General features: G+C 47.5%; 1 protein-coding gene across 1 annotated transcript in view; it reads left to right on the forward strand.

Annotated features, from left to right (window-relative positions):
- Window positions 1–10,062, forward strand: part of PGM5 (phosphoglucomutase 5) — a 184,675-nt gene extending 174,613 nt beyond the window's left edge. The window contains exon 11 of the mRNA XM_053907784.1: window positions 8,576–10,062. Within this exon, the coding sequence (XP_053763759.1) occupies window positions 8,576–8,665 (90 nt within the window). The 3' untranslated portion in view covers window positions 8,666–10,062. The remainder of the gene's footprint in view (window positions 1–8,575) is intronic.
- Window positions 10,063–13,167: the final 3,105 nt, after the last annotated feature.

Below are 13,167 nucleotides of genomic sequence, written 5' to 3' on the forward strand. Positions count from 1 at the left end.
TTTTTTTTTTTTTTTTTAGCATCTCTAATGGGCAAGACACATACCATGAGGGAAACAGACATATGTAAGAAAAGCTTTGCCTTCTAGTGGCTTAGAATTTACTTGAAGTGTGCAGAGGAAGAGAGAGGAGGGCAAACAACTCTACAAACTCCCGTAAATCAAGGCAAAAAGGAATCAGCCGAGAAGCAAGGGAGCAGTCTGAAGAATGGAGGGAGCCTCGCTGGGCAGGGTAGGATTGTCAGAAGGTCTCGGCAGGGCGGCCTCGAGGGATGGGTGAGATTGCACCATGGTCAGCTCACCCCAGGCAGACGTGGAGAAAGAAAGAGGGGTGGGTGGGCTGCCTCAGGCTGAGGGGTCACAGTTTCAGAGGTGCAAAGGTGTGAGACAAGGAGAGGCAGCCGATTGAGGAGGGCTCGAGAAAAGGAAGGGTGCAGTCATTTGCTGTGGCTGCTGTAACTCAGTCCCAGAGACTGGGTGGCTCCAAACAACGGAAATGGATCTCTCCTGGTTCAGGAGGCTGGCATTCTGTGATCAGGGCGTCACACTCCCTCTGGAGGCTCCGGGAGAGAACCTTCCTTGCCCCCTCCATCTTTTGGCAGCTGGAACCACGTCTGCCTTGTGGCTGTATCCCCCCCACCTCGGGCTGCGACTTGTCTCAGCTCCTCTGTGTGCCTGTATGTGATCTCCATCTGCCTCCCTCTTCTGAGGACAGCAGCGATTGCATTTAGGGCCCAGCTGGACAATCTCCCCATCTCAAGATCTTTAGCTTACTCACATCTGGAAAGAACCTTCCCCCCACCCCACCACCCCACCTGAGGTCACATTGATAGACTCCAGGGATTAGGACTGACGTCTTGGGGGCTGTTAGTCTGCCCACCAGAGAGAGTGAGACCCAGCCACCCAGAGCCTAACAGCCATGCCAAGAGGGGCTGAGAATGGTCTTGGAGGGATCATCTGAGACTTGTACATCAGGGCGTCAGGTGAACGAGTCCGAGTCCCTAAAGCTCGGTGTGGTGAGGCTGAGAACAGTCAGCAGGTTCCTGCAAGCCAGGGGTGGCAGAGGAGGGAGCGATGGGGTGAGTGGGGAGTGGGGGGTCGGGGAGCCACTGTGCAAATACGACCCGTGGGACTGGTAGCTGCTTGCACATGGGAGAGAGAGAGAAAGACCCACCGAAGAGCACTTCCGGCCCAGCCTTGGGAGAGATTTGGTGGGAGAGGCTGGTGCAGCCATGAGCTGATCTGGTGAGGAAATTAATTTTGGTTGGCCAGAAGTGTTGTTTTCTAAGGGGAAAAAAAAAAAAGCTTTTTTTCTCGCTGGTGGTAGAAAGCTGGGCAATGCTGGTCCCTCAAAATGACCCAAGAGAAACAAGTTGGGTGAGTTTATTTGATCAAAGTGATTTTGTTTTCGTTTGTTTTAAAAGTTTGATTTATTTTAGAGCCCCCAGAGACCAAGGGTTAGCTCAAGAAATCCAAGGGTGAGTCCTGTCACAGGGCCAGGTCCTGGAGGCCAGACCTTGAACAAAGTAATAGATCCAGGCCCCCTGGTGGGAGTTAATGGATCTTTCCTTTAGAGATTACTGGGATTCACACCGGTTTTTGTTTTTTTTCTTTTTGCCAACTCTTTATTATTTTCCTCTGTTGTCTTTAATCTTTATTTTTCCTGGTTTCTTTCTTTTAATTCTTTGTCATCTTTCCCAGAGTCCCTGCCTTGGCATAACCCCTGGATTACCGTGGCGCCTTATACCCTCATGGCTAATTAATTCTAACCTTGGGGTTAATTTAGCTCCCACTGGTAACTGCCTCGTTCTTTCATTACCTATATCCCCGAGGGAAAGAATCTGATCAGCTGGGTTTTGTCCCCTGTTATCTGGAAGGTTGCTGACCAGCCTTTGATGGCCGACTGTGAGTCAGGGACCCGCTCCTGGTCTGGTCAGCTGTGGCAGAACGTGGAATTGTGTGATGTGAACAAGAACACCAAACTTTGAGGGGCGCCTGGGAGGCTCAGTTGGCTGAAATTCTGACTCTTGATTTCAGCTTAAGTCATGATCCAAGGGTCGTGGGATCGAGCCCCACGTCGGGCTCCACGTTGAGCATGGAGCCTGCTTGAGATTCTCTGTCTCTCTTCCTCAGCCCCTCTCCCCCGCTTCTGCTATCTCTCTAAAATAAAAGAATTTTAAGGACATTTAAAAAAAAAAGAAAAGAAAAGAAAAGAAAACCGAGCTGGAGCAAAGAATTCGGCAGGCCCAGTAATCAGCACCTTGGAGCAGCGGTTGGCAAAGTGTGGGCCCTGAATCCCGAGCAGCAGCATTACCTGCAACTTGTTAGAAATGCACATTCTTGGGCCCTACCTCAGACCGCCTGGCTCAGGAGCTCGGGGAGGGGACCAGCAGTCTACACGTTCACAGACCCTCCCCGGTGATTCTGATGCACGCTCAGGTTTGAGAACCACTGCCTTAAACCAAGCCCACAGCATGTGGACTAAAACGAAATGTTGGCATGAAGTCAGGGGTGGGGGGCAGGCACATCAGCAGGAGCGGGGATGCCAGCGGCCTCTAAGGATCAGGAGCAGGTGGCATTTGTTACCAGTTCCTATCTTATTGACTCTAGAGGGTCCGTATCTTCTGTTGGTCAGGGAGCTGCATTCTCCTGGGTTGTAGTACCTGCTCCCGACCAGGAACTCAAAAAAGTGCTGTTATCCCCTCCCTCCACCCCCCCCATCCTCCCCATACCCACACCTCCCTGATCACGAAAATCATGTTCCTCCTTCAAGACTGGTCCAGCGCAAGGTTCCCTCCACAAATTCTGACCAATCTGACTTCATAAGTGATGTGGTATTTTTTTTCTCCAAAATAAAAAAAAATCAGTTAACTATTTACTTGGAGTCTTGTGACATCTGGATCATTTACACCTCTCTTGTCTATTGGTTAGGGGTTTGTTTTTGTGGCCCTAATTTACACGCATATGGATCAAAACCACCACCACAGCAACATAAAGGAGGAGGAGATGGGAGAAAAGGTGAAAGGAAAAAAACCCACTCTGTCCCTCCAGGGAGCACGAACAGGTTACAGCCTAATACAGGACAGGGCTTAGGGTGAGGTTAGCTAGATGCACAATTTAAAAAGGCACCCAAAACTCAGCAATCAAAATAAATACTGCAATGCAATATTTTAAAAATCAACATCAGTGCTGGGGTGCCTTAGCGGCTCCATTGGTTAAGCAGCCAACTCTTGATTGTGGGTTTTTGATCTCACAGGTTGGCGAGATCAGGCCCTGAGTCAGGCTCTGCGCTGACAGCCTGGAGCCTACTTGGGATTCTTTCTCTCCCTCTCCCTCCCCCTCTATCTCTCTCTCTCTCTCTTTCTCTCTCCCCCCCCCCCCCACTCACACACACGTGTTCTTTCTCTCTCTCAAAATAAATAAACTCAAAAAAATCAAAACGTAATGAAAACCCACAATAAACAAAGCATCCGAATTTTAAGTAGGGACAGCCTCCAATTCCCTCTTCAGCCCGGTAGGCTTATTAACTAAACATGGTAGCAGATATCTCTCCCAACCGTCCAAGATGGAGGAAGACATTGGAGCCACACTGAGAGTGCTGTTGGATGGATACATTGCCATCCATTTGCAGCAAGAGAAGTACTCCTTCTTGCTCTTGAGTGTAGAAAAACTATGTCAAGCACCTCTGAGAAAAAACAAAGATGTTATATTTCTCATCGATTAAAGGCTGTATTAGCTTAGTCCCTTTATTCATGAAGAGTCACCTCGGACCTTCTAACGCATTCACTTAACCAGAAACACTCTTCTTCTTACTGTCCCTCCTGCTCTTGGTCAGTGCAGATGGCCGGTCCGTCCCGTCTGACCGCTCGACTGAGCTGGGACTTGTGCGGCGCAGTGGGTGACGACCCCACTGTTCCGTCATCCCTCCCACTTGGCCCCTTTCATTCAGTCTGTTTTCCTGGTCATTCCTCGTGTTCAGGATTGTGGGATGGAAAGAGCCGTCAAGGAGGCATCACTATGTTCTTTGCTCAGCCACCAAACAGACGTGTGACCCTGGGCTCAACCTGGCTACTCTCTGTGTTTCCTCATCTGTGACAAGAAGATCTCAAAACTCATGTTCCTCTCTGCCTCTAGTGCTACCTCGGAAATCTCACATGCATAGGCTTCTAATTTTTAACTCCTTGGCTCACTATTCATTCTCAGGGCCTTTCCCATTGTCTCAGGAAAATTAATCTCCCTTCACTCTTTTTCTTTTTATTTATTTTTTAATGTTTATTTTTGACAGAGAGACAGCATGAGCCGGGGAGGGGCAGAGAGAGAGAGGGAGACACAGAATCTGAAGCAGGCTCCAGGCTCCGAGCTGTCAGCACAGAGCCCAATGTGGGGCTCAAACTCACAGACTGTGAGATCATGACCTGAGCCGAAGTCGGACGCTCAGCCGACTGAGCCACCCAGACACCCCTCCCCTCTTTTTCATGATGCATGGGGGATGATAGAAGCGTTTGGGGTTCACATGTATAAAAGCTGTGATTTCTGAAGAAAACCATGACAGCAAACGTCCAGTGACCCTTCCACTTGCCCAGGGCAACCTGCACAATGGTCACAGAAGGTCTCTGTCTGCCTCATCATCTTCTTTTTACCAAGCTGATATAGCCGCTGATATCCATTGAATACCTCCTAAGTAGCAAGCACTCTTCTGAAAAGCCCTGAGTTAAACAAAACTCCTGCCTGCATGGCATGACCAATTATTCTAGAACATATATATTTACTTTATACACTCAGGCAAGAAAAAAAGACATTGCTCTATGATCCTTAATTTATAACTTGAAGCAACCATTCCACATTTTAATCTTGGGCATTTTTAGGGACCTGTCCCAGAACTCTGTAGGGTCATACAAACATCTGAAGACTTTCTGGGTTGCTGGAAAATGGGTGAAAAGACCTCAGTAGTGTTCAGTCCATGGTGATCGTCACTAATGTCCTTCTTCCCAAACTCTCATAGTCCCTTGAGGGTAGATAACTTCACAGCTTCTGTGCTGTGTTGGCCTGGAGCTCTCTGCTCCAGTTGGGGGCCCCCATGTTCAAGGTCTTCCTCATATGGAGTCTCCAAAATTGTATTTCTTTCCTTTCCTTATGCATAAGTACCACTGAAGCCTTTTTCTCTGACATGATCAAAGCGAGGGATAAGTGCTTGGTTCATGAGTCTAGAAAGAGTTAAAAGAAGTAACTAAGCGCATATCTTGACCATTGTATTTTTAGCCCAAAACACCAAAGTATATATTTATTGTTCAATATTTTAATTTTTATTTTTTTTTTGACATTTATTTATTTTTTTTAGAGACAGAGAGAGACAGAGCATGAGCAGGGGAGGGGCAGAGAGAGAGAGGGAGACACAGAATCTGAAGCAGGCTCCAGGCTCTGAGGCATCAGCACAGAGCCCGACGCGGGGCTCGAACTCACGAACCGCGAGATCATGACCTGAGCCAAAGCCGGACGCTTAACTGACTGAGCCACCCAGGCGCCCCATGTTGTTCAATATTTTAATAGTGATCTCAGACCTTTTCTTTGAACATGAGCACACTGTGTGCTGGTGTGATTATCTTTCTTAAGAAGATTCCCACTCATTATTCATCAGTAATGTTTGCCTTTAATTTGTTTATAGCTAGCGGGAATTTAAACACACTTGGGGAGCAATCTGAAGAAAGTGTTTTGTACGTTTTTTTAAATTTAAATTCAAGTTAATTAACATCCAGTGTAATCTTGGCTTCAGGAGAGTAGAACCCAATGATTCACCTTGTACATATGACACCCAGTCCTCATTCCCAAAAGTGCCTTCCTGAATTCCCATCACCCATTTAACCCATCCCTCCATTCACCTCCCCTCCAGCAGCCCTGTTTGTTCTCTGAATTAAAGCGTCTCTTATGGTTTGCCTCCCTCTTTTTTTTTTAATTTTATTTTTCCTTCCCTTCCCCTATGTTATCTGTGTGTTTCTCAAATTCCACACGTGAGTGAAATCATTTTCCTCTTAGCATAAGACCCTGTCTTACCATTCTGCACACTTTCTATTCTTCCCTAGTGTTTCGCTGTATCTCCCTCACATTAATTTCGCAGGATTAGCTCATTGCCATTACCGAACTCTTTCCAAAACATTCAACTTAATTTTCATAGAAAGAACTCTTCCTGTGTATACTCACATCTCACTGGCTTACATACAGTTTAATAATTGCATATTCTGAACAACAAGCATAACAGGTATTAACTTATTTAGGAACAAACTTAACTGATTCCTGATAAGCACATAATCCACTCGTTAGAGGCTCAAGTAGGTGAGCAGATTAGAAAGTGATGTACAGTCACAGCTCCTGTGCTGGTGACCTCATTCAGGATGTTTTACAGAAACAGAAAGCTTAGGTTTGTTTGTCTCCCAGTTCGGTGGAAATCAGTTAAGAGAATGTGGCAGTGTTTATAGCATTGGTTAAAACTGTGCTTCCCTATCACCTTGCCAGTAGATGCCATCACTTAAAGATGTGGAGTTCAAAGTTTTTGATCTCGACCCTCGCAACGATGTGAAGTCAAGTACGTCTTACTTTTTCAGTTCTTGAAGTGTCAAGTTCAATTTCACTGCGTTTTCTTAAATAGACGGGATGTTGGCCCTAATCCTAGCCCTAGATCTGAGGGAGAAAAAAAGGTATGGCATATATACACAAGAGAATATTACTCAGCATAGAAAAGAATGAAATCTTGCCATTTCCAACAACACGGATGGAACTGGAGAGTATTACACTAAGCGAAATAAGTCGGAGAAAGACTGTATGGTTTCACTTATATGTGGAATTTAAGAAACAAAGGAGAAAGCAGAATTTAAAAGAGAGAGAGAGAGAGAGAGACAAACCAAGAAACAGACTCTTAACTAGAGAACAAAGTGATGATCCAGAGGGGAGGTGGGTAGGGGGTGGGTGAAATGGGCAGTGGGGATTAAGGAGTGTGCTTATGACGGCGCGCCTGGGTGGCACAGTCGGTTAAGCGTCTGTGTCCGACTTCAGCTCAGGTCACGATCTCACAGTCTGTGAGTTCGAGCCCCGCGTCGGGCTCTGTGCTGACAGCTCAGAGCCCGGAGCCTGCTTCGGATTCTGTGTCTCCCTCTCTCTTTGCCCCTCCCCTGCTTGTGCTCTGTCTCTCTCAAAAATAAAACATTAAAAACATTTAAAAAAAAATCAGACAAGTCTTATTCACTTGTCACTCAGGACTACCCTGTGTCTACACTCCACTGAGGACACACTGGGCTATTGTGCTTGTTCTCGGGCCCTGGGCATTTGCTTGTGCTCTTGTTGTCCAGTTAGAACACATATGCTCCCTTCATCCCTGTCTCTGTCAGGAAGAGGTGAGGGTTGCAAGTAACAGAATTCTCCTCTCCCCTCTGAAAATGACAGGCTTTATTCTCCTCAACATGGTATCTTTGTTTCTTCCCTTATGCCAGTATTTCCCAAATGTGTCTTTTATTGGTATCCCTGCAGTGGTATTTGTCCTGAAATGGTCTTACTTTTCTTTCACTTCAGTATTTATTATAGAAAGCTTTCATCTACATGAAAAAAAAAAAAAAAAAAAACCAGTATCCCTTGATAAATAAAAGCTCAGCACAAAAATGAATCCAATAAAACCTGCAATGATACTGCCTTCTAGCTAGGTAATGCTTGTCTGAGGCACGCTCTGTTTTGGTTAATGTATTAAAGAGTTTCTCCTTGATGCATTAGGAGGATTGAAGAAGAATGGAAAACAGGGTAACCTTCTCGCGTTCTGTAGGTAACGCCATGTCCGTGAACCATCTAAAATAACTTCCCGTGTCATCTATGTGTATGTGTACGTGTCCCACACTCTGGGAAACGATGCCTTACTCCTGTGACCTGATAAGCAGCTAGAGGGCAAGAAATGATTCTCTTCTCCGTGTCCTTTGCCTTTCTGGGGACCTATTGCTTAGGTCTCTAAACCACCCTCCTTCTGGGGGACCTTGAGGAGCCTTGTGAGCCACCGTGTTATTTGATGGGAAGAAATGAACAGTTCTTTCTGCGACACTGGCCGATGGGTCGGTCTTCTTCTCTTGGAACATCAAGATAGTAGGCTTTTCAGGCCTGGGGTCACAGGCTGGAGAATGAATGTTTTTCCTCAAGTTCTGGTGCACGTACGTGTTTTGGGGGTGTACATGGTGTCAGGGGCGGGGAGTGTAGCAGAGGAAGACTGTGGCGTTTTCTAAACTTCCTTAATTCACAGAGTTCTGTTCATGAAATGCCCCAATGCTCTGGGAGCTGGGCTGGTAGGTTCGCGTCTGAGATCAGCATTTTGGGGGGGCCGGGACAAGACTCTGGAGACCGTCTCCTCCCCAGGGTCCCCGCCCTACTCCCTCCACTCTCCTTTTATGGAAGAGGAACCAGGGTCTGGCAAACAGGTGTCGTGCCAGCTATTGACTCTGCCTATAAGCTGCAAATCATACTTGAATCCAGACGCTTGCGACAGAAACCAATCACAGCAGCCCTCCTGTGACTGATGTGAGTTGTTCACAGACTGTTTTTCCTCCTTTTCCAGGCAGTGCTGAGCCCTCTCATAGCCATTGCGCTGAAAATCTCCCAGATTCATGAGAGAACCGGCCGGAGGGGCCCCACAGTCATCACCTGAGTGGAGGAAAGATCAGTGACGAGGGCCAAAAGAGAGCGCTTGGCGGGACATACTTCACCCACGCCTTCTTGCTACCTGTTTGTGCCTTTTACGACTTTGGGGAAAAAAAAAAAAAAGATAATATGTTTATGGGGGGAGGGGCGGTGGGGAGGAGAAAAAAATCTGTTTTGTTTGGGTTTGGCTCAGTTCCTCCAAATGCAACAGGGGCTTCCGTTGTCTGTTAAAGCTGCACTATCATTTGGTATCCATATTTTAGCATGCAAAGGAACCTCACCTTTTGAGAAAAGAGTTAGCGGGCTGGGAAGGTGTCCATCCTGGCATCTGTGCGCCGTTGCTGTCCAGTGTGGAAAGGTGCTGAAATCATGGTCAGAGCGCAGTGCCAGAACTAAACTGACCCGAAGGCACAGGTGCCCCTGGGCGGAGCTCAGAAGACTCTCCTCGGCGTGGTGGAGGGCTTGGCTCTTCATCCTGGGTCAGGTCTCCCGTGAGGGGAAGGTTGGGCCCCTCATAGCGCACCTCATGCCCACAAGCCACCATATGGCCCCTTCCCCCACCCTCCCATCCCCCCGGAGTCCCCAAGCCGAGTTCTCTCACGCCTTCCAGAGCATTCTGCAGATCACAATGGCACACTTCCAGCGAAGCATATCAAAAGGGTGTTTTCCTCTCTTATTTTGTAAATATTATTTTCGCTATTAAGCTGGCTGCGTTCTTTCCAACTCAGCCAATCCTCGTGCAGGTGGAGAGCCGTTTCTTGGCAGGACTCTGCAAATGAGTGCCTACGGTCCCACCAGCGCTCCCTTGACGCCATCATGTACGGTGACACGGGGGTTCACATGAATTCCTCCTGGGAAGACAGAATACCACCATGTCCGCTGTCTCTCTGACTTTCTCTCTCTCTCTCTGTTATCTTATAAGGGTCTATTTTAATGCAATCGTTTGGACATAGTTCACATCTTACAGCGGCTATAGAAGGAGACAATGTGATGGTGTAAAAGTAGGGAATAGAGTACTTACTGGGTGGTGGTTATGGGCCTGATGAGGGGTGGGGGGCCCCTGATGGAAACCAGAAGGTCACAACTGGCTTTCTTTGCCCAGGAGCAGGATATTGCGGCCCTAGCAGCCTCCGTCTGTACTCAGCTAGGACACTCGGTGTGGTGCGTGGGACCTGTTTGCATATGTTTTGCTTCCTTGGGAACAGCACTGTCACTTACCCCATCGTCAGCACAGATGACGTGATGCGCTTTGACTGTTAAGCAATGTGTTGTTGCTGTAGTCAAGACTCGTGCAAGCAGGGAGATGTTCCCAGTAAGGGATTTGTTTCCACTTTCTATCTCTGCTTCTGTCAGAAAGTCGCTAGGACACTTAGTAGCCAATAAAAAAGAAATTCCTTATTTCAACCTTTTGCACGGATTGTGGATTTTTGCTTGTTTGTTTCACCATATTGGTCACACTTTGCTAAGTCTGTCTTTCAGAACACTCCCAAGGGCTGGCTTTCATTAAATTACATAGATGGAACCAGAAAGGGCAAATTGCTCAAAACTGTCCTCGGGAGTCAGCAGAAAAATAAATTGGCAACTGGCATTTCATCGTTAAGTATCTTCATTCTGTAATAATGGAGGGTGGCTTGGAGCAGAGATTCTAAAGTTATGATATTTGTCAGCGACGAGTGCAATTTGCCTTAAAGCTTCGCTTCTCACTGGCTTTAAGCGGATGCCTGTGTCGGCCATGTATTCACTGCGCGGCTCTGTGTGGGTCAACACACCTTGGATGTCTTATTAGGTTACCTCCTAGGTCAGAAAATAGGTAATTTTTCTCAAGTTGCTGAATTTTTGACCATCTCTAACTTCGAGGTTCAAATGTAAATCCTCATTTACAAATTCTGGGTTTTTTTTTTATTTCTAGCATATCTCTCTGGCACAGCCCAGGTATTCATTCATTCATTCATTCATTCAGCAAACACTGATTGAACAACTACTTTATACAGAGTCCTGTTTTTGGTGCAGCGAGATGTGCAAAACATGATTCCCACTCCCGGGAGTTTGTAACTTGGGAACAGGAGGATGTGAATGTTAGGGTAGAGGTACAAGCAACACGCTTTGGGGAACGTGCAAGGTGGACTCTGAGATGACAAGACCCGCAGCACTTGAGGGGTTTCCCAAAGAGTGGGGCTTCCCGGGACTTATAACCATGTATGTAATTTCACCAGGGGTCGGTGTAGCGGAACAAAGACTAAGAGTGGAGAGGTAGGGTGGCTGGAGGGGAGGCTGGCCTTGGGTCCGGTGGGAGGATGGCATGGACGAGTGAGGTCGAGGGAGACACCGCGTTATAAATACCAGGCGGGGCGTGGGTCTGGGCCCAGCTATGGAAAGAAGCAACTGCACGGCCACCTGTTTTTACAGAGCTTTTTCTCAGCTAGGTTGCCAAGGAGGAGGTCGTGTAGTGACCCTAGGACACAGCCTTTCCCTCTGGAAACCTGCTCAGTTTCACATTGCCGGGATGTTCTTTCCACTCTGCATAGAATCCAAGCTTCTCTTGCAGAGCTATATATGCATCTGCTCTTGCCTTACCCTTAGGAGACGTTAAAGACAGGAAATCCCTGGTCTCTCTGTCTTAAAGGTGAATCTCCAGCCACCAGTCTTTCGGAAGAATGAATGACTGGAGAGGTCCAAGAATTTGGTGGGGACCCCAGGAGGCAGTCATAGAAGATGCTGTGGATGGAGTGTGGCAACTATGAGGGCCCCCTCTTCTACTCGGCTAATATTGAGGGGCTTACTCGCTACACCACGTGCCTCCAGAACAATGATGAGCAACAGTGTGGATGATCCAGTGGTTCCCAACCAGGGCATTGCCACTACTTACCCAGGGGGTGTTTGGAAATGTGTGTGGATACACGCCAAGGAGGCATTTACAGGGAGGAGACCACGATTCTAAATATCCTGCCAGGTGTCAGCCAGTCCCTTAGAACAAAAAAAATTGTTTTGCCTCATTCGTGATTCTTGGGTTTATTAGCTGACCTTGCGAATGGCAGGCAGCCATTATTAAAATGAGATCATGTATGAAATCTTACTGATCCAAGGTACAGCCTATATCCAAAGTACTCACGGAACAGATCGTTTTGTGTGACGTTTCAGACCGAAGGCCTTGGACATGACCTGAAGGCTTTCTACACGGGAAGTCTCAGATTGATGGTTGGCCCCATGGTGGCACATTGGGCTGACAGTTGGCTGTTCTGAGCCAGCGGTCTCCGCAGATAATACAGGCAATGACGGGGCCAATGGTGTGCTGACTTCTGACTGGCCAACTGTGGGTCAGTGTAAGGCATGGGATTTACTTTGACAGCCATATCCATCCGCCATGGCAGGTGCGTGGAATCTGAGAAGCACCTGGGGGATCTGGTAGCGACAAAACAGGTGACTCCGTTTTATTATTTGATCGTGCACTGGGTGCTCTTGGAGCACACGGACACTGACATCTCAGACACCTGCCTGGAGGACATTTCCTTTCCCGAGTGGAGAAGGGCCTGAGAAAATCGTGCACCTTTCGAAATGACGTAACTGCCCGTAAATCAGTTCCTGGCCCTTCAGCAGTTACAAACAGCAAGAGATTGCCAGAGGCAGCAGAGCTTAGCAGATGCCTTTTCCGCCTCAACTGGCCACAGTCTTTATGGGGGGACGTGGCTCATGCAGTTGACAGCCCATCTGGTATGTGAATCAGCCTAACCTGTCATGGAAAATTACAGAACATGGTGTATGCATTATATACCCACATCCTTATCGTCTTTTCATGTCTTTTCATGCCTAGGACGTGCCCTGCAATATAGGGAAGCTGGGGAGATACCTCACCAAAGACCGTGTGTTTATGTAGAATACTTAAGGTATGGGTAGACTTACCAGTAAAAGGAGTTTTGGAGTGGAGAGTTCAAATATACACCTGCTGCATCTTGGATATGCATAAGATGCAGCATAGTGACTATAACCGACCTCGTGATGCACATCTTCTGGGGGGGGCGGGATGGGGGAGTACTTAAAGTTGCTACTCAAGAGGGATGTTACAAGATTAAAATACTGAAGAGCCAGCACCTCTGAGCATTCCCCTTCCTCGACGGGTGAGTCTACCCTTCCCATTTGGGAGGAGGGAAGGAGGGAAGACTGTAGTGGGAGTTTGCCTCTTCCCCACACTCTTATAGCCTACAGGTCTCCCTCGCCATCCAGGGAATCGTGGTTCTCCACCCATCACCATTCATTTCACCACATACTTAAGGAAGAAGAGGGGATGCAGTGTATGCCTCCTTGAGTAAATCTCCCAGGGGTGCCCGGTGAATCTTACGAAGCACCACGGAACACTTTTGTTCTGAGTTGCAGTGGGGCTTAATTGTTGGGCCTCTCAAAGGTGGGATTTGTTGGGGGTAATCCCCATGTCCTTGAGGCAAGCTTGCTTCAGAGGACATATGTTTTTAAGAAAGCAATGAATGTCTATTAGGGGTCCTTATTTAAGTACAAAAT

This window comes from Panthera pardus, unplaced genomic scaffold (assembly GCF_024362965.1).
Source record: "Panthera pardus isolate Hobbes unplaced genomic scaffold, ASM2436296v1 HiC_scaffold_20, whole genome shotgun sequence".
NCBI classification, from domain to species: Eukaryota; Metazoa; Chordata; class Mammalia; order Carnivora; family Felidae; genus Panthera; species Panthera pardus.